At 52.9% G+C, this 20,374-nt stretch overlaps 8 protein-coding genes across 8 annotated transcripts; 4 read left to right on the top strand and 4 right to left on the bottom strand.

Annotated features, from left to right (window-relative positions):
• Positions 1 to 419: 419 nt before the first annotated feature.
• PG997_007558 (Cytochrome P450 monooxygenase aflN) lies at positions 420 to 2,177 on the top strand (the record flags this gene model as incomplete). Its single annotated transcript, XM_066811873.1, has 4 exons — positions 420 to 1,024; positions 1,076 to 1,177; positions 1,212 to 1,985; positions 2,048 to 2,177. The coding sequence occupies 4 exons, from the start codon at positions 420 to 422 to the stop codon at positions 2,175 to 2,177; spliced, it is 1,611 nt and encodes a 536-aa protein (XP_066667215.1).
• A 111-nt stretch (positions 2,178 to 2,288) lies between these two features.
• PG997_007557 (uncharacterized protein) lies at positions 2,289 to 5,059 on the bottom strand (the record flags this gene model as incomplete). The annotated part of the gene is made up of 5 exons (XM_066811872.1): positions 2,289 to 4,033; positions 4,084 to 4,123; positions 4,175 to 4,275; positions 4,332 to 4,781; positions 4,840 to 5,059. The coding sequence occupies 5 exons, from the start codon at positions 5,057 to 5,059 to the stop codon at positions 2,289 to 2,291; spliced, it is 2,556 nt and encodes an 851-aa protein (XP_066667214.1).
• Positions 5,060 to 7,174: 2,115 nt separating this feature from the next.
• On the top strand, positions 7,175 to 9,223 carry PG997_007556 (uncharacterized protein; the record flags this gene model as incomplete). Its single annotated transcript, XM_066811871.1, has 4 exons — positions 7,175 to 7,367; positions 7,821 to 8,722; positions 8,783 to 8,956; positions 9,014 to 9,223. Exons 2-4 carry the CDS (start codon positions 7,988 to 7,990, stop codon positions 9,221 to 9,223), a joined length of 1,119 nt encoding a protein of 372 aa, XP_066667213.1. The 5' UTR covers positions 7,175 to 7,367; positions 7,821 to 7,987.
• Positions 9,224 to 10,368: 1,145 nt separating this feature from the next.
• Positions 10,369 to 13,567, top strand: PG997_007555 (uncharacterized protein; the record flags this gene model as incomplete). The annotated part of the gene is made up of 8 exons (XM_066811870.1): positions 10,369 to 10,932; positions 10,983 to 11,311; positions 11,371 to 11,543; positions 11,598 to 12,086; positions 12,275 to 12,389; positions 12,478 to 12,838; positions 12,892 to 13,412; positions 13,480 to 13,567. The coding sequence occupies 8 exons, from the start codon at positions 10,369 to 10,371 to the stop codon at positions 13,565 to 13,567; spliced, it is 2,640 nt and encodes an 879-aa protein (XP_066667212.1).
• Positions 13,568 to 14,387: 820 nt separating this feature from the next.
• Positions 14,388 to 15,648, bottom strand: PG997_007554 (uncharacterized protein; the record flags this gene model as incomplete). Its single annotated transcript, XM_066811869.1, has 2 exons — positions 14,388 to 15,408; positions 15,473 to 15,648. 2 exons carry the CDS (start codon positions 15,646 to 15,648, stop codon positions 14,388 to 14,390), a joined length of 1,197 nt encoding a protein of 398 aa, XP_066667211.1.
• Positions 15,649 to 16,787: 1,139 nt separating this feature from the next.
• PG997_007553 (uncharacterized protein) lies at positions 16,788 to 17,288 on the bottom strand (the record flags this gene model as incomplete). Its single annotated transcript, XM_066811868.1, has 1 exon — positions 16,788 to 17,288. One exon carries the CDS (start codon positions 17,286 to 17,288, stop codon positions 16,788 to 16,790), a length of 501 nt encoding a protein of 166 aa, XP_066667210.1.
• Positions 17,289 to 17,366: 78 nt separating this feature from the next.
• On the bottom strand, positions 17,367 to 18,134 carry PG997_007552 (uncharacterized protein; the record flags this gene model as incomplete). The annotated part of the gene is made up of 1 exon (XM_066811867.1): positions 17,367 to 18,134. One exon carries the CDS (start codon positions 18,132 to 18,134, stop codon positions 17,367 to 17,369), a length of 768 nt encoding a protein of 255 aa, XP_066667209.1.
• A 1,224-nt stretch (positions 18,135 to 19,358) lies between these two features.
• On the top strand, positions 19,359 to 19,559 carry PG997_007551 (uncharacterized protein; the record flags this gene model as incomplete). The annotated part of the gene is made up of 1 exon (XM_066811866.1): positions 19,359 to 19,559. The coding sequence occupies one exon, from the start codon at positions 19,359 to 19,361 to the stop codon at positions 19,557 to 19,559; it is 201 nt and encodes a 66-aa protein (XP_066667208.1).
• Positions 19,560 to 20,374: the final 815 nt, after the last annotated feature.

The following is a 20,374-nucleotide window of genomic DNA, read 5'->3' as shown; positions in this document are numbered from 1 at the left end:
AGCAGTCCTCCTTGCATTGCATCCTCGGTCATGACTGATCCGGAAGCCACACCCGCTTGGTTCGGACGAAGTGGATAAGAACCCCCTCTTTCCGCCCGTATCCGAGCGTTAACCTCAAGCAATGGTATGGGCTTTCGTCGAACAAGCCGGAGCGGATGTTGTAGACTTGGCTTCATATTTTAGCACGCCTGAACTGCTGGCCTCGGTACACTATCCGATGGGCCTCGATATCCCCAGCTTGCCGAAAGGCAGCCTCTGGGTAGTTTCGCAATCGCTGCTTCTTCTTGCGGTCTTTACATTTCTTCAGTTTATTGGAGTAGGCGTCCGTGATCGGTTCAAATTCCGCAGGCTCATACGGCAGGGTGTTGTAAGTCAAGCTCCTTTGAATATACCGCGTTCCGACAGACTGTTATGACAATATGTCATGCATATCAGCAGCTGCCGTCGAGCACCGAAGCAGGTGGTCACTGACAACATCATTCGCTTCACAGCCGATAGCCCAGCCACACTCGCTCCTATGGGGCCATCTACCTCTCCTGGCAAATCTCCGGAAGAAGTTTCCCAAAGACGCCCACCATGCCGAGCCCATCATCGAGATGTTCGAGAACTGGCAAGAGTACTTCCCCGGCGCCAAGCAGTGCCCGCCCTTCGTGCTCCTGGACCTGTGGCCGGTCCGCAAGGCCATGTTCCGCGTGAGCGACCCGAAGCTCAGCCAGCACTTCACGACGGAGAAGCTGGCGCCGCGCGGCGAGACGTCGCGCCATTTCATGACGCCCATCTCCCTGGGCCTCGATCTGATCTCGGCGGACGTTCCGACGCACCGGGTGTGGCGGTCCAGGTTCGCGCCCGGCTTCCTCCCGCGCAACCTCCTGACGCACATGCCGGCCTTGCTGGAGGAGATTGGCGTCTTCGTGTCCAAGGTCGAAGCGCGAGCTGGTAAGGCCGGAGGGCCCTGGGGCAAGCTCTTCCAGTTGGAAGATTGGGCGACGAGTCTGACTTTTGACGTGATTGCCAGGGTAGCAATGTGAGTGCGAGCCCTGTGATCATGCATCGGTCTTATTAATATCGTGTCCAGAGATGTGAAGCTGGGAGAACAACTCGTCGACGGCCCCGGGCCATTTCGCGATGCCTTGCAGACTCAGATCCTCCAGATGAAACCGAGGAGCCTGCTGAACAGGTTTCTATCTCTCAATCCCTCTCGTCCATATCAGGGGCTGGAAGAATCACCGTACCATGGCCGAGCTCCTGAAGCCGAAAGTGCAAGCCCGCATCGCCGCGATGGGTAACACCAAGACGGTTCACGATGACAAGACGGTGATCGACCTCGTTTTCAAGCGCTATCAGGAAAACTGTGCCCGGAAGGGGGAGCCCGTGACGCCCGACAAGCTCTTCGTCGAGACTATCATGTCAAACCTGAAGGTGTTCATCTTCGCCGGCCACGACACGACCAGCAGCACCATCTGCTTCTCGCTGTACGAGCTGTCGCGACACCCCGAGATCCTGGCCAAGGTCCGCCAGGAGCACGACGAAGTCTTCGGCGCCGACCCCCTCGCCGCGCCCGCCCAGCTGCTCGAGCACCCGCACAAGATCAACGAGACGCCGTACACCCTCGCCGTCATCAAAGAGACGCTGCGGATGTACCCGCTCGCCGGCTCCTTCCGCGAGGGCACCTCCAAGACCGTCCTGCACGCCGAGGAGGGCGGCGCCCCCGTGTCGGCCGAGGGCTTCGACCTGATCGACGGCGTGTGGGAACTGCACTACCGGCCCGACCTCTGGCCGCGGCCGCGCGAGTTCCTGCCCGATCGCTGGCTGATGTCCGAGGGCGACCCCCTGTTTCCGATACCGCACGCCTGGCGGGCCTTTGAACATGGACCAATGAACTGTATTGGTAAGGATCTGGCCCTGTTGGAAGTCCGTCTCGTTCTCGTGCACGTTGCGAGGCGATACGATTTCGAAACTGCCTGGGACGAGTGGGATGCAATCCAGTAAGTCAAGTTCACTCGAATCGCGCTGGTGAGCAAGCTCCAGGTACTAATCAAAGTCACAGGGGTAACAAGGAACCTCATATCGACCGTCTGCGGGGTGACCGTGCCTACAGGGGTATGCGGGAAGGAGGATTGTCGAAACCGAAAGATGGACTTCCAGTTCATGTGAGGCATAGTTCATATTCGAAGTGAAGGGGTGATCCGGTACAAGTGAAATACCTTCCGCGCTATCTTGATAGATGATGACCGTGTGCCTTGGTAATTGAGGTAACAGCGAGAGATGGCATTGCCTTGAGGATCTTTCTAGTTGTTATGCGACGTATCCCGATCATCCAGGTCGATAATCTCTTCATATGTGACATTATCACGGCCCGTCGCTTTCTGGAATCGAGCCTTCAAGTGCTCCCATATCGCCATGACACGATGCTTGTGTAACGTGGCAGCCAACGCCAGGACCACAAGTGCCAGTACCAAGACGAAAGCAGCCAGTACCAAGACTATAGTAGTTGTGACATTAGTCTTAGCAGGCGTCGCGGTACCCTGATTGCCTTTCTCGCCCTCAAAACCCGGGAACTCCAAGCCCGTAATCAGCACAATACACGCCGTCCAGCCAGTGAAGGCCCTACTACCCTTCCCCTCGCCCGTCTTGTCACTATACTGCTCCCAGACGAACCCGGTAGTCGCCCAGCTGTTATAGACCGTCTGCACGACGTTTCGTCGGAGCTCTGCGCCTAGTCTGGCTGCACGAATCTTCTCGGGGCCGCCAGTCACTGCGAGGGCGTGGAGCTGCTGCACAGCCAGCACGTTCATGTTCATCCACACAGCGCCGCGCCAGTAGTCTTCGCCTTTGCCGTAGAACTCGTCGGCAAGACCGAGACTGCGCAGACCGTGTGGCGACCAGAGCTTGTTGGGGTCGGAGAGGAGATCCAGCACGGCCGGGAGGTGCGGGTGTTCGGGCTCCAGCAGGCCCAGGAGGAATGGCATGAGGGAGACGTAGCCTAGATGGCACACGCGCTTGTACTTTCCGCGGGAACTGATGGTCGCGTCGCAGTACGCTGCCGATCTCTTGTCCCAATGCAAGATGTCCAGGTTACGCTTGATGTCTCCGAGGTGCTTCGAGTATTTCGCTGCCTCGGACTCGAGACCTAGGTGTTGAGCGAGCTGGAGGAGAGACTTGGCGGATGCGCCCATCCATGCAAGGGCATCGAGATGCAGCTCCCCGGGATGCGGCGGGTCCGCTCGCGGGTAGTCGTCGAGACCGCTCGTCAGGGTGTGAGTCGGGGTCCGGCCGCGCCAACGATAGCCTTCTTCCGACACGGCGTGTTCCGGTCTCGGGTACTTAGAGCTGAAGTTACCCGCTTGGGTCCGGCGGAACCACTCATAATGCTTGTCAAACAGGGGATAAAGCTCCTGGAGACTTTTCAGGTCTGTGGCCTCATCCGAAGGATCCAAATATTGCGAGGTATGGCCCAGGTACGGCGAAGCCTTGGTGACCTTAGACAAGATAATGGGGAGTAGAAGCGAAAGGGTTGGGGGGTTAGCGTAATGGGGATACTGGACCTGGAACTTCTCCGGGACTTTACTGCGGGCCTCGGGACCCAAGATCTGCTCGCGAGCTATCCAGCCATCATCGTCCATGAGCTCTAGCCATGACTGTACTACCGAGACCGCAAGGTCCAGGTCCCACTCAATGACGGAAAGCAGATGAAAGCCTTCATCCCACAGAAAGCCCCGCGGGAAGAATGGCCTGGAAGGAGTAAAGGACAGGAGCTGGGTTGGCGAAGTAGTTGTGATCTCAGCCCGCGACATGGCCTGCTCTGATTTCGTCCAGAAGTCCGTATCCACTTCTGCATATTCAGGAGCACTGCTGTCGTCGACTTTGCTGTCACCATAGAAGTAGCCCAGCCCACCAAGTAGGTTTGAGAGCAAGCTTGCTGTGAACTTGGTATACGCTTCACCCTCGAAGGCGGTACTGATGGGGAACACGGTCCGTAATCTGTCATCGAACTGAGACTCCAAGAGGCCGAGTAGTGTGGTGACGGTCTCAGCTGGGAAGGGGTCAGTGACATATTACTACCGCTAGTTGGTTTTGACTTACAGACAGGAGGGGAACCCTTCGGTTTGTAGATGAAGTCAACCTACGAAACATCAGCTTCTCATCATGCGAGACGAGAATTACATAGACTTACCTGAAAGGGGCCTTCGAAGGTCATCTGTAGGAACTGCATGTTTCCAAGGCGCTCGTTGGGGACAGAGTCACCGCCGGATGTGACTTGGTCCACGAATGCAGCTGCCAGTTATCGCGGATGAGCTGGGTTCTCGTGGCTTATTTCAAAAAGTACTTACATTTGGCTCTCCATATTTCATCTTTAGGCATAGAAGCTTGGCGCACCACTGGCTCCCCAGTGAGCTTGTTGGTTGCTCGTCCAGACGCCCAGAACTCAAAGCGGCCCAAATAGGGGAATTCGCCTTCGCAAGTGATATATGCTGACTGGTCGGCGCTCAAAGCTTCCGGAGCTTCTTTGCACTTCAGCTCTTTGCCCTCTTCGGCGTTGAGGTCTTCTTGCGCCAGGTGAAATGCGACCATGGTTTTGATAGTCCCAGGGACATCGTTCCGAGGAGTGCCGCTCACACGGACAGCCCAGGCGTCCCCATCTGGCGACTTGGCAAAGTCCGTCTGGAGATCAAGGTGTAGCTCCTGATCATGGATGAGCTGGGTGCCACCGGTTCTGACATCGTATTTGGTCCAGCCATAGCCCGCCATGCCCTCGTCTTGCTCGCACGTGTCGCGAAGCGCTTGGCTTGATTATCAGCAGTTTTGGCCTTCTGCGTTTCCCCTGATGACAAAACCTACAGTGCGCTATGCTTTCATCGTCATCTCCGCGAGCCCACATCAAGCCCATGAGTAGGGAGTCGGGCACGGGGAGGCGGACCCCAAAGTACAGGTTCGGACGGTATGGCGCCCATGTTCGCCAATTGGGCTTGGCGGGAGACTGCTCCCCCGATGCTGCTACGACGATGAATGCGACAAGAAATACAACCCATAAGTGTGCTAGACAATATATAGAGAACATGTTGGTGGGTTGGCGTGGAAGGCAACGATGGTTTGCTAAAGCATCAGCCAACGGGTTGATAAATCGTGTCAGCCATTTCCGTACTCTTGGCTGCTACGCGTTAGCGGGGTCAACCAGGGCCTCTGCACTCAACCGTGCTGTCAATTGGAGTTCTTTTCTTCCAGTCAGCGAATATCACCACTCACGATCACCAAACGCTCAAATGTGCAACGTTGGTCCACCTGCACGCACAGTATTTAGATCCCGGAAGTTCCGATATCTTCTCTTTTGTGTAAATGTTATCGCTGGCAACCAGTCAATCACTTTAATGTATCATCTTGCTGTTGTTGGTGGAGATGCCGTTAGCCGCTACCAGTGGCCCCCCGTAGCAGTAGAACTAATACGTGCGGGACGGGACGCCAGGCGCTAGAACGCAAAAGCCTCTACTGAAATTCTGGATAGGCTGGCGCATTCTAGAACATCGTTCCTCAGGCAAGTTGTCTGGAGCATTCATCCGACCAATTGATCGCGCCATGCGAGCCGCGAAACAAATTCCACGCTGCTACGTAGCTGTCTTGAGTACGCCCAGCAGCCAGAAAAGCGTCATACCGGTGGGATGGCAGGATGAGAAACATCATTCATTCATGCGGCTTTCAACTACCACACGGGAAGTCGCCCCTTGTCTCTGACTCACGCGCATGTTACATGAACGTAAGGCAGTCAAAACCGCCCATTTGTTCGGCAACATTTCAGGCCGGAGATGATTTGCTGGTCTTATGCAAGCGGGCATCCATGACCGGCGTTTTAGCACACCACAATGCCTCGTCGAAGGGAGGACGCCAATCAGCTGCCGGTCAGATATGAGGATGAGGCTCTGCTACCCCTCATCCTGAGCCGTCGGGGTGCTGTATTGGCAAATTGCTGGACGAACCATGAAACTGGGGAGCTGTGATGAAGTAGCTGCATGGGCAGCGCCTGGATGTAGTATTGGAAAATGGGCATGCGACCGGTGATGTTACTGCTGCGCAGCATTTAAACGTGTTCTTACCCTCTCTACCCAGGCGATTCCATGGTTCAAGACTTAGCTAAAACCAAAACATGTAGAAATCATCCTGCAAACTTCATGCTACTCATTTCGTCATGCCCCAAGCTCAAGAAGTCGAGTATGTCCAAGAATCCATTTCAAATTACAATCTGAGGCGCGATAAGCTGGACAAGTGGCTGAAAGACAAGTTCGGATACTCTATCTCCATTTCTGTAAGACTTCGCCCTCTCCTTGCTCAGCTTTAGTCAGGCTCGCAGCTGAACGCAAGGCACAATAATAGTCGGTCGATGACTTCTTCGTCGTCGAGGTTCCTGGGGGGGCTTTCCGAGGTTTGTGCAGATAAGTTGAAATGAAACAGAATATCAGGATGCTGACATGCAGGCTGCGGCAGGCTGACAGAAGGGCACTCGGTAAACTTCGCAGGAAGCCAAAGGCCTAAGTGACCGACCTACTCGGTGCTAGGCATTTCTCAATAACGACGACGTGTTTTCAAAGGAAGGATAGGCACCATGTTTTAGGTGGATGTAACGGGCATTGTGCGGTGATTATCTTACCCGGCATGGTCTCTGGATTGAGCCACAAGGGCGCAATACGGTTTCTTTGGGTGTCGGACACGAGAGTACATATAAGGCAGACTGGCCAAAACAATCAAATCGGTCCTTTCATGGCATTTTTTAAGCCAAGGCTTAGCGGACAAGTGAAAAGCACAAACTTACAATCTGCCTCGGCCCCAGACCCCCGCTGCGCCTCAGGAGTTCGGGAGCGTGGGTGAGGTCGTACTCTGTCATAAGACAGGTATTGGATGGGGGCTTTCACTCCCTGTAGGCGGTATGCGCCCGACACCGGTCAGCCGTACATACTCGGCGCAGCCCAGCTGAACTGAACATCACAATGAAACAGCAATGCCATCTTCGAATGTCACATTGACGGTACGGCGGAATTCATGAGAATCATGAGCTCGGGGTGAGTTTGATAGAAGGATTCTCTGAACGTTTTATAAGGTCTTGAGAGCCGGCTTTCCCGATCGAAGGAGAGCCCAAAAGAATCACAAACGAACAGGGGTCTTTCCTAAGTATCTTGCAATCGCTGCAATGGCCAATCCAAAGCAACTCTTCGAAGAGTCTTGTCAAAAGTTCCTGCAGTATCCCCAAAACATTGCGGTCGGCCGGAATTTCGATCACATCCTAGAGGCTTACGCTAAGCGACTAAACGATGATGAAGATCGATTATTCGACGATGACGAAGCTGAAGTCTTATTCTGGGACTTGCAGAGAGGATCATCTTGTCAGTTTGAATCTACAACTCATACAGGCACAGCTTATTGATGGGTAGCAGCCTTCTACAAGAAGTCGGCTTCGGATCTGGATAGTCTGAAGAACCATGTATCTGGAGGTCAAACAGATCCTTTATGTAGACATGTGTAAGTAAACACGATTCGCCTTTTTCGCCCAGATCATTGATATCGATCAACCAGCCTCCTGTCCGCCAACCACTCACGGGCACCATTGGACTGCTCAGGATCCATGCTCAAGTACTTGCTTTCGTACCATCAGACAATGCCGCAGTATCTTGACCTCCTGTTCTCATTTGGTTACCAGGAGTTGCCACGAGATTTCTACTATACTTGGTTTGAGCAAGAGTCACTCCCATCAGCCCACGACACCATCGCTTTAAACCTGCCGCATCGGGGACGCTAAGGGCATGAGTTCCGCCAATGCTACAATCTCTGGTCGGTAGAAAAGAAAGAGAAGGAGGACGTGCCGGACTACGCCAAGTGGCAGACTCGGCAAGCAGCAACATACCATTCCTTTGATACACAATCCGGAACCTCGTTGTGGATCAGCACGAAAGCCAATGGCCTAATCCACAAGCGTATCGAAGCAGCGACCGAGAGCTTTCCGCCGATGCAACAACAGTCCATGCAGACGTTCGAAGGGGCGTTCGCAGCCACTTTATTCACACATCTGATATCATTTGAATGGTGTAGCGAGAACTGGCGATGGTACATTGCTTCACTTGGAGACTCCATGCGCAAAATTCAGACCAAAACCGATGTTTCAAGACTTGACCCTCTTGACCTGCCTCAGTTCAAAGACTCGGCCAACTTTAGACCAGCCGACCTACTCCGTATGGTTTCCGGACACGGTAAACTTACCAAGACCTCTAAGCCAACGAAAGCAACCTCTTTGCGTCTCCTATCAGCAGTCCAGGGCTACCTTCCATCTTTCGCAGCGCCCACGTCTGCACCAGGTGCACCGAATGGTACAAATATCCCCCTTAAACCAATTCAGGGGACAGCAGGACACGTCGCAGCCAAACAGACCAACTCGCACCAGTCGGACCCCTTCAAGCCCTTGAACATGTTCACGTTCGGGGAGTATCAGACACTCCAGCGAATTGGTGAACGACTCCAAGAGGCCCATCTTGTCATTGGTCTCAACATTGGTATACTTGACAAGGTCACAAGCTCCTACAGCGCGTTGGCCAAGTCCGACCAAATATTGAATGTGTCCCGCAAGGCCGTGAAGTCCCATGTGGCGCAATTCTTGAGTAGATGCGCTTCGATTCGACAGAACCTCAAGACTCAGCAACATCGGCTTGAAGTCCAGATACAGATACTGGAGGGCACCAAGAGTCTGGTTAGTGATGCAGCCAAGTCTCAATTGGCCGGTTAATTAGTAGCTAATATGCCCATACAGTTCAACAACATTCTCGAGTTCCGCAACATGGAAATCAACAAGTCCTTTGCCCTCAATCAGTACTGGTCCAACATGACGATGGAGAAGATAGCCCAACGAACTGCGCACGAGACGGCGTCTATGCACATCATCACACTGGTGACCCTGATCTTCCTCCCGGGTACATTCTTCGCAGTAAGGCTGGCACTATCTCACATGGGCCATGCGCAACACACTCTAATGAAAATACAGACCTTCTTCAACGGCGGCAACTTCAATTGGGACAGCGCAGATGATGGTGGACCCCCGTGGCAGTTCAATCTGGAAGTCTTTGGGCTGTTTATGAAAGTGAGCATACCGATGATGGCAGTCGTGACTATGGTCTGGTTTGGAGCGTACTGGTGGGCAAGGGGCACCTCCCGGAAAGAACTGGAGGATATTGAGGTTGGAAAGATATCATGACATAGATTCTTAGAACTTGATATGCAATACAACATCTCGGCTGGGATGGACATGAATGTTATGACGTACATAACGTATGATATAAGTACATTGTGAGCAGAGATGAGTGTTGGTGAAATTGCGCTTACTCGTGATTACCGTCGCCAAGAGTTGAGTTGGAGGCCGTCTGGTCTTCTTCAAGCCCGACTGTCTTACATACCAGCCTCTGGTGGCTTAGGAGCCGTGGTTTGCAAGGCGCAGCACCCCAAAGGCGTAAAATATCGATTTACCTGCTCGCTAACCTAAGCCAGCCCATTGCAAGATGATTCCAGGCCTGCACAACAGCTCGTGGCTTGCTGGTGTTCTTCCTTGATTGTTTCTTGCAGGGTTCCTGGCCCATGGGGCTTCTCACCGCAGGTAAAAAAGTCACGGCATGTCAGTCATTTGCTGGTAATTAGTAGAAGCAACAGCTTTGATGGCCCGAAAGAGAAGGCAGCAGCGCAGCGGCATGGGTCAGGTCTAGGCTTAATCGGTCGTCAGCAACAACAAGTAGGTAATGACATGACATCAACCAGAACGGTATGGATGATGTGACCGATTGGACTTTTGCTTAGATCAGGCAGCATAGGAAGCTATTGAAGGCTCTTCGCCCACCTGGTTGCCTTGTCGTCGCCTTGCCGTCATGGTATTCGCCTGCACCGCCTCAGTCTAGAGCTGTCCGCCCATGAACTATACTGGCTCCATCCTATTGCTTGATGCTCTATTTGCAGCTGCGGTAGTGTGCGAACCATTCCGTTGTGAAGACCAATCTTAAGAGGGGAGACAGAGCCAGCTGAGAACGACCGACACTCACAGCCTGATCGCTTTTCCAATTGCCTACTTTAGCTGGATGCAACCAACCCCTCGAATCTCTTCGTCGCATTCGCTGATTTCTGATTTGAAATCCTCCTCTCCATCAACAAGTTTTCCGAAGTCGTCGATACCTTTTGGTTCGGACGTTCGTTCTTTAGTGGAGTGTCTCTCAACTCTCACATTTGATACCGTCTATCGCATACATTCCTTACCCAAGCACCAGAGAGTACTATATCTGCGCCAATCACCATCGTCGCAATCCCCTGTTTAAAGAAGTCTGTGCTTGTTTGACAAAGAGAGACTGTAATACCAACATGAACCCTATGCGTAGAAAACCAGGACCCGGACTCAAGCCCGACAACCCCTTCCCTATCTACGTCGCAAAGAATGGCGCAATAGGCCGAGACGGCAATGGAACGAAACAGCCTTATATTTCGTCGAGCGCGCTCCGACACTATTGGGATATTGACGTCCTACACGCCTGCGTTCAGTCTGTGCATCAGCACATTGTGGATACCGAGCGGATTCAGAAATACTATTTCAGGGTGCTATCGACTCTCGTGGTCATCAACAGCGTCGAGTACATTGAATACTTCACCCACAATGGCTTGGATGATACAAGACTCCCTCTGGTGGACCAGCCCTCCACACTAGCCATCCCCTCTATTCCATCACACTGGTGGAACACGTTCTACGAAGCTCAATGGCAGTTCTGCCCTGTCGAGTTCAACCTAGAAAAGGGACTGCCTACGCACGCTCTGAATCACAGACAGATATGGCCGATCAAAAACGTCGAGGCTTTGAGGGGTGGTCAAGACGATACCGTAAGCGCTTCCAAGGTGACGGTTGATCACAATTGTATTCAGCTTATAGGACAAGTAAGTATCACTCTTCCCCAGCCAGACGACATCATGCTAAGTAGTGATAGGGTAGCTATTGTGTTTTCAAAGAGTACACGGAGAAAGGTTACTTGTCTTACAAGAATGAGGTTGAAGCCTATACAAACCTGATGAGACAAGGCTCCCAGGCCATTATACGATGTTACGACTGGTTTGAACAGGCTGGCAAGTACACTATAATCCTCGAATATGCCGAGCTTGGGAGTCTCCTCGATTATTGGGACTCCACACACGAGCCAACGTCACCAAAGGACATTGACACCCTATGGACATGCTTTTTCGAACTGTTGAAAGGGCTAGCAGTTATACACAACAACCTGCCGCGCACCCGAGAGCTGGAGGGCATCAAAATGTTTGGGTGAGATGAGCTAAACTTGTGTATCCGTTGAAGGTTGACAGACCCTAACACCGATACAGAATACATTCAGACATCAAACCCGGCAACATACTCGTCTCGAAGAAGGCTGGTTCCTCCAGCCCGTATGACGTCTGTTTCAAGATAGCCGATTTTGGCCTGAGCCATACGAGGCCGGTCATTCCCGGCAGCCCGGCCCCGATAGACATAGATTCTGGGGGCTCTCGGATGTATAGTGGGTGTCATGTCAATGAATCCGCAGTTTCAAGCATATACTAATATATATCAGATCCGCCTGAAACTACCCGGCGGGCCGAGTGGACAGACACTTTTGATTTCCAAGTAGGCCAATACCTCGACATATGGGGGATTGGTTGCGTGTTCAGTGAGATGGCCTCATGGGTGGTTGGAGGTCAATCAGAACGCAGGCACTATTACCTATTGAGAAAGGAGAAGACACCAAAGGACCTGGAGGATGCCGGCTATTCCGCTTGTTTCCATGACGGGGAAGCACCACTGCCCTTGGTAAAGGAATACCACGACACTATTTTGAGGCCATCTTATCGCATCGGCGACTCGAAATCATTCCAGGTCGGGCAGATGGTGTTCAAGCACATGCTACTACAAGATCCATTGAGCCGTCTGAACGCTCGACAACTGCACACCCGTGCCGAGAAGCTGGACGACGAATACCAATCCCTCGTTGTTGCCCACGAAACCAAGTCACCAAGGCCGAACTCTCATGCCTACGCAAGTCTCTCCATCAATGCCAACCATAGTAGGGGCTCTTCAAGAGAGATCAGGGATCGATACAGCTTTAGCCCCCCACAAAGTTCTCCATTGGCGGATAGTGGAACCCCTTTGACCCCAGTGTCAGATCGATCTTACTACCAAGGCCAGATCTCTTATAGCAGTCCAGTACTGCCGGATAGGCCCTATCCGAGCCACTTACCTGAACTTCTTCAGCCCCCGCAGCAGTCCTCAGCGCTGGATTCCATTTACTCCCCACCGGACCCACCCCAGAACTACACAACGCCTACGAAGATGCCACAGCGGCAATCAAGTCAGAGACTGATGAACGGTACGGAACCACAGTATCCAGAGCCCTACTTCCACAACACATCGGGGCCAAAGTACCAATCCCATGAGAGAATAAACACGATATCCAGTAGGCCCGTCTACGGTCAACATGGCTTCGATATCTCCAGGGGTAATCCCACTACAGACTACCACAGCAGTACGGTCACTGTTCAAAGGCACGGAACCAACCCAACACGCCCAGAAGCACAAGCCATTGGGAGTAGCCAGTTCCATCCGAATCAAAGGACCGATGACTTTCGCGCGGCAAAGTTGAACCATCAGAAGACTGAATTGCAGGAAAAGATCGACTACACCACCATTCTCAAATGGTATTCAGAGAAACGAAACATTTTCTCTTCAGTTTTTGGTTCTTCGAAACCTGACTCTATGAACGCAGCATGGCGTCGCCGGTTGGAGAGTGCCAAGTCACAGCTTGGTAGGCGTGAGCTGGTAAGTTAAGGTGTGAGTATTCAACATCAAGTTCCCGTTAACCACCGTTCCAGGTCTTCATCATCGACGACTCTGAGGCGATGCGCGAACACTGGGAGCGCGTTGTGAGCTTGTTCAAAGCCCTTTACTTCCTGGTGGAGCCCCTCGATGACGATGGCGTCGATGTCTACTTCACCTCGGAACCGAACAAGAAGTTTAATAAGCGGTCTTGGGAGACAAAGGACAAATACTTCGAAAGAATCGAGAAGCGGATACTCCGATCCGAGCTGTGTCCTATGGAGAATTGCCTGTCCGAACGGTTCCGGGAAGTCAGTCAAGCCATTGACCGGGACGGCAAGTTGGCGCGCCGTACGAGCCTGTTCGTCCTGAGTAACGGCCACTGGGCGCAGAATGATGCGGATAAAGCATGCGGCGTCGCGATTCTCATTCGAAACATGGTTGAAAAACTCGAGAGATCCACAATGGATCGCCTCCAGTTGTCGTTGCAGTTTGTTCGGTTTAACACAGACAACATCGGCACACCCCGGCTGGCGTATCTCGATGATGACATCAAGGATGAGTTCCAATTGGCGTAGTAAGTCCTTCATTCACCCGCTTTGACCACACACCGAGAATTATCTCGTACTAATTATGGTTATCAGTGATATTGTCGACCAGAAGTACTTCGAGGCGGATGTTTGCTCTATACTCATGGGACCCTTGGATAGAGCGGCTGATGGAACCCATTGATCTATCTCTTTTTTAATCTGCGAGACGCTAATGTCAAATATACCCGTTGCATTGAAAAGGTGGCAATAATGCAAATAGTTTCAGTTTTGGAAATTCAGTACCATGGACATGGCGTTGGGAGGCCTTCAGATATCTTTCAGCTGCCAGGGGCATAATAATGGATAAGCAAGTCGTGTTTTGCGTGAAGCCTCAGACTTGTACAAAGAGGGAGGAGATTATAACCTCCAACATGAGGCTACAGGTCACGATGAAAAATAGACTGGCTAGACAAACGCGACTTACTCCTAATGCGGCCACACACTTACCATGTATCCTGTCCCACTTGATCACTTTTCATAAGGACATGTTTGACTCACCTTAGTCTAGAAGCTTTCCTCGCCTTCTCGGAAAGTAAACTAGGACTTAACCAGGCTCCATGTGTCCGAGGCCAATGAGAAAAGGAGACAGAACTCGCTACAGATGGGACGATTCAACAGACAATCCTCTAACAGGGCCATTGAGCAATGCCAAGGTCTGAAAAAGAGGAAATGGTATCATGGTCAAGATTCCAAAGTGTAACAAAGTGTAAGTTTGCCCGTATTGCTACGCTGTTACCGTAAGCTTCATGCTACAAGGCTAACTGTATCCAGAACATTCCGTTTAAGGCGGGCAAATCGTTGAAAATTATATTTTATGTGGAAATGGCCAGTGCTTTGGGAGATTTGTCTATCAGTTTGAGATCAATAAGAAAGTCGTACATAGAAGAATAGATTTCTCATCAACTACATATATACATTTCTTCGTCTAAACCGTCATGTCGTATATAGTACTACGTCCAGCCTTACGCGGCAGTCCAGCTAGCCTGGAACGAAACGGCCTTCTCGGTCGCGTACACGACGCCCTGGTCGTTGCCCTCGGGCATCTTGTCTGCGTAGAATGTGTCCTTGCCGTCGTAGGTCAAGTGCTCGCCGTTATAGCCGAACGCACTGGCCGTGGACACGCCCGAGCCACAGGTCAGGGACGAGTCCTTCTCCTGCACGGCGCACTTGCCCTTGCTGGTGCTGAGCGTGAAGGTGGCGCCGTCGCCGCCGGGAGTGGCGGTGTAGGTCGCGGGCGTGGCGCCGGCCGCGCGGTACCAGGCGCCGCTGCTGATGAGGAAGCCGCCGTCCTGCGAGCCGGACGTGCTCACGCTGATGCGGCCCTTGCCCGAGAGCGCGGCGCCGCCGGTGGGGGCCGGGCCGGCGGTCGCGGTCGTGCTGGTGGGCGCGCTGCCGGTCGAGGTGGTCATGGTGGTGGGGGCGGGCGCCGGCGAGCCGGAGCCGTTGCCCTTGGGCAGGTACTTGATGCCCGTCTTGGGGCAGGTGGAGCCCGAGCCGACGGGGTCGGCGGGGGTGAACTTGCCGTCCTGGAGGGAGCCCTGGACGTTGTACTGGTACCAGAGCTCGTTGAGCTCCTTGTTCTTGCAGTTGACGACGACGGGCTTGCCGTGCTTGGCGCTCAGGGCGGACTGGATGGCCTCGAGCGTGTAGGTCGCGCTCGTCGAGGGCACGATGCCGGCGGTGGCGAGCCAGTCGTGGGTGGGCAGGTCCTTGAACAGGCTGACGGCGCGGGTGAAGTAGTCGCCGACCTCCTGGGTGGGCTGGTAGTCGGCGTAGCAGGTGGGCTCGAGCGTGCTGATGCAGGTGCCGTGCTTGCCGAACTCGTGCTCCCAGAAGGTCTCGTCGTCGCCCTTGTAGTCCTTCCAGAACTCCTGCATGTACTGGAGGGTGTCCGGGGCCGAGGCCTGCAGGATCTGGGTGATGTTCTTGTACGCCCTGTTCTTGTCGCAGTTGCTCTCAAAGCTGCCGTCGCAGTTGTCCGGCCTTTTGTGACACGTTAGTCAACCGTTTGCTCTTTTCATAGTCTTGAGAGTCGTAAAGAACTTACCAAAGGCCATGCATAGTCCATGAATCCTCGGGGCCGGTCACTGGGTGAGTATCCCAGAACTGCGTCATGAGGATCTGGCCTCCAGGGGCGTTGAAGCAGCATGTGTCAGCGACCGTGGTAGAGTTGTGGCAACTCAGCGGCGCATCGGCCGGGCAAGACTTGGAGCCAGCAGCCATGACGGCGCCGACGGCCAAAGAGGCCTCCACGAGCAAATACCGCGAGAACATGGTACTACGATGACGAGACGAAGATCAAAAGAGGGACTAAAGGACGAAAGATGCCTGTGAGAGAGGGATTTCCATCATGGATGACTATGGCGGGTGAGAGTAAGCTTAAGTACTGAAGATGCAAGGCACAAGGCGAGCGGATCGGCCACCGAGCGCGGGTGGGGCCGTTTTGGCGTTTTGGGGGGAGGCAACCTTAGCACTTAGGGATCTGCACAGCAGCTGTACAGCGGCGGGTGTGATTACTACAATACTACAGTAGGTAGGTACCACCACGATAGCGCCCTTGGCCTCATTTTACCGTGTTTCGGCCCGTGAACCAATGAGCGAGCGTAGCATGCCTCAGCGCCAGGTTGCATTGATTCCGGGCCTGATGCGGCCATGGCAGTTGACTGGACGAGGACGGACGATGGACCCCACGTGCCCTGTATGAGGTTGATAAAAGGTGGGCCGCGGATCAGGAGTCAAGCGCTGTTTCTGGCTGCTTAGTGGCTGGTTGGTAGAATGACCTGCCCCTTTGGGGGTTGCTTTTAACTCCAAAGCTGGCCCTGATTCGGCACTCTAGGCACTCGGGAAACACGGGTTTGGCCAGAGACACGCAAAACATCACCTTCCCAATCCACACGTGATGATGGACAATCGCATGATAGGCAGATGCTTTTTTACCAAGGTCACCTATCACAAGTATAATTTCCACGAGACCCCGTTTGCATCATTGACCAATACATGCATTTTCACTTGAAAGTGGCGTTCCCTGCTATTGGGGCTCAAGGACGTCCCGGATACTTTGCGTACAATAGTCGGGGAATAGTAAGTATACATTGAGCGAACTTATACTCTAATTACAAAGTCAGGAAGTTGTGGGTCACTTTCTGCCCAATCCGGTACGGTGAGGAGGGTAGAATCAGAGGTTGGCGGCCACAGAGAGGCGGGATATCTGTCATCGCGATCTCAACGGTCCCTAACAACCATCCACGAGGTTGTCTACCTGAACTTAGGGGTGAATCGCCGTGACTATGAGTGTATATGTCCCGTCGTACCGTATGGTGATCGTTTGGACCTTACGTGCCAACATCACTTGCTTAGTCGTGTCACACCGATTTCCCCTGATAATCTAAGCCCACATCCACCCCTTTGTAGAGGATATCCCCCTCTGCCTCTTCTCTAGCCGTAGCTATGCTGAGGGTTTGGTATTTGATGTGAGGGCTGCCCACATCGTCCTGCACAGCGGCCTCTTCATCGGGAACGGGACATAAGCCTATGATGGGGAAGAGGCAGATCCTGAGTTGCTTGGGGCTGGGCGCCTGGCCGAGTCCTTCAAACCGCATCACCGCCTCGTTGTAGTCTTGACCGGCACCAACGAATTGCGCCACGTACTGCTTGGATGACTGGACCATGTCGGCTTTCAGGTGCAGCGCGGAGCGGTAGGCTGGTTCGAGGCGCTCGATTACCACTTCCGCTGGCACAATGACGGCCTCCTCGACGGCATTGTCTCTGGGCTTTTGAGCAATTTGACCCAGAGTTTCGACGACCTCACGAGCCGCGATTCTGGCTTGGGCTTGAACAATATCCTTGAACCACGGGGATCGCATCGCGTGTGCCAAGACAGCTCGCTCTTTCGCAAGCTTCGCTCCTGGGCCTTCTATACAGGTGTCAGCGTCAGTACAACATTATTTGATAAATTTCCAGGCTTGTAACAAACCTTGTTGCAAGTCGACCGCGAATAGCATCTTCACATAGGGCGCATCTAGGCCTAAGTGGCCTGCTGGAAACGCAGACGCTAGGACGCATCGGAAGATGTGGGCGGTAACGAGTGAGCGCAGGAACTGCTCTTGAGAGTCGTCGAGCTTGCTGGCGTTCCATGCGGACCACACCGAATGGAAGGGTATCTTCGCCAACAGTTGGGGCTTCTCAGGGCCGGCCTGGAAATCACCGTGGATAATAAGTGAGTTGCAGACTTCCTTGATTTTGACATAAAGGAGAGTCAGTCCCTCCTCAACGCGACCGTCGGACAGTTCTTCCACCTCTTCCACCTCATCCACCTCATCCACCTCATCAGCTTCGTCCAGGCCGTCCGGGCCTTCCAGGTCACCATGCTCACTCTGAGCCACAGGGGCGGCAGGCAGGCCGGGGGCTGCAAGCTCAGCTTTGATCTCCTCGACCCTTCTGGCCAGAAAAGGGTTCTCCTTCAACTTTGGCAGGATTTCGGTGCCTTGCTGCAACAAGACTTCCATGTGAGGTTGGTCTAGGGCTTCATTGACCATTACCTTGTACTTGTACAGTTTGGTCGCAATGGCAGGGTAACCTCGATCAACATATCCCTTCTCAGCAAGATAGGGTTCTATAGCCTCCTCGAAGTTGCCGACCTCTTTGCAGTGGTCGACCATGGCGAGGACGTGGGCGAACTCTTCTTCAGTCCAGCGGAGCTTCTTAGGCATGATGAATCACTGTTTGATGTGAAATCACGATTGGTTGGGTCGGAAGAAAGAAAGAAGATTGCTGGTTCGGTGAGGAAGGGAGTAGAGAGGTGTTTGGTTTGACAAGAAAAAGGCTTGGGGGAGCGATGACAGAAAGGGCCAGTTGGGCTGCGTTCAATCAAGTGAAAGAGGAGGAGAAAAAGCCTGCTGGATTCTTTTCGAACTACTAAGTGTGGGTGGCCGGCGGTGGGGCAAGAGCACGAAGGGTTACAAGAAGCATGGCGGCGATGATGAGCAGGACGACGAGATGGTGGGGGTAATTCGGCGGGAGTGAGTAAAGGATTATGTCGGCGATATTCACGGGCGTATACCCGGCAGGCCGGAGGGGTTTCATGACTGGCTGAGACCAACGGATATTCAGTGTATGGCATGATATTCGTTCGTCTAGACTGGCTAACCTATCATGAAAGAGGAGGCATATTGTCTGGAATTCGCTATAACATCAGCTATGTGCCAGAGTTCATCTGCTTGGGAGACACAAAGAACCTTTACAAAACCGCCCCTTTTCACATTCTTAGGGCCTCCGTACTGAGAAAGCTGACCGGGATGGCGGTATGGTCATGATTCAGGTTTGTTGTGTAGTAGCGCTTGATGATATAGGTCATGAATTTATTCTATTCAAGTTTTATTTTGATGAGAACTTATAGAACGGTGTGTAGATCCACCCTCATGGGGAAAAGGGATAACTCCATGATCTTGCACCGTCCTGGCCAGTCGCTCCTAATGGCAACGTCATAGCAACCTCAATAACATATCTCCCGAGAGAAACACAACAATTTGAATATTACCTAGCCATATCTTGGCCTGAATCTGATCTCATTCCATAAACACTTTTGAAGACCTCACCATCTATCATGTGTTATAGTCCCAGATCGAGATAGGGGGCTAACAACAGCAGCCGGTGGTTGGCCATGCCCGCTACTATAATCGGCACTGAATGGCGAGACCGGTGGCATGGCTTTGTGGCGCGCATGTGTACTCCTGACACTACCTCCACTACTTTGTGTCTTGAAGGGCCTCAAGGGAATCGCATCCGAATAAGGGGCCGAGTTCGTGTCGCTGTACTGATGATACCCATGCCCGCGACTACCCTGGAAGGAACTGAGGAGATCGTACGGCGCATTCCCAAACCCCGTATCATACGCCATACTGAGACGTCGCCGGCGGCGACGACGCCACCAGACAATGACCAGTAGGGCTAGGATCGGGACGGCGATGCAGCCGATGATGCTTCCGACCACGACGTTGGGAGACGGCCCGCTGCTTGCGGACGATTGGGGAATCGGCGATGGCGAACTAATAGAGCTAGAAGTTGTCAAGATCGGTGCCGACACGGACGTCGAGGATGCTGTTGAAGTAATAGATGGGGTGGCTAACACCTGTTAGCGTGCTGGTATGAAAGTTCGATGTAAAGGGGTAATTACCAGATAGGCTGGTTTGGTTCATAGGCAGTTCGTCGCCCATTTGGGTCGCAACCCTGTGCTGGCCAATCTGGTCTGACTGCTCTTCACTGCATTCCCCGCCCATGCTGAATGGTATATCGAACACTTGATGGACTTGGCGGGCCGATTTCAATAGCTCACTTCGACTCTTTTGAAGCGATAGTATGTGAAGCGACATGACAGAAATGCAAAATATCAGGGACTGAATCCAGCAACAGACCTTCGAACAGAAAAACTAGAAGGGATTGAACGGATCCGGTGTGATAGAGGACTCCTTTGCTTATAAGCCTCTTGCTGTTGCCTACAGAAACAGCAGTAATGTATGACAAACATGCCCAAGAGTGCCACCTAGGACAGGAAAACATCACCTCGATAGTTATACGACAGTATCATCTGCGACGCACATGTTTGGCTTGTCAGACATATCAAGTAACGCAGGCGTTACGCAGAAACCATGAAGGGTTGATGGTACATGCACCGTTGTTCAGAACGGTCGTAATGCATGGGGCGCTGCCACGCCCAACCTGTTGCAGTTCTACAATACAGAATATACAAAACTTTTCATATATGGGAAATCAATACACATATATATGGCAAGATGCTCAAGAAAGGAGCCTTCTCAGTTATCGCCGCCTTTTTTATTCACCAGCAACACGCGTGCAAGGGACGTTGTCTGCTGGGATGGGGTTCGCGTACTTTAATTGATTGGGGGGTGGGGGCGGTGTTTTTTGGTGGGACAAGCGTGTCTGCCCAGCGCGC

This window comes from Apiospora hydei (assembly GCF_038363865.1).
Source record: "Apiospora hydei strain CBS 114990 chromosome Unknown utg000006l_segment0_segment0, whole genome shotgun sequence".
NCBI lineage: Eukaryota > Fungi > Ascomycota > Sordariomycetes > Amphisphaeriales > Apiosporaceae > Apiospora > Apiospora hydei.
Note: the sequence above shows the minus strand (reverse complement) of the source record. Positions and strands in the feature narration are given on the sequence as shown.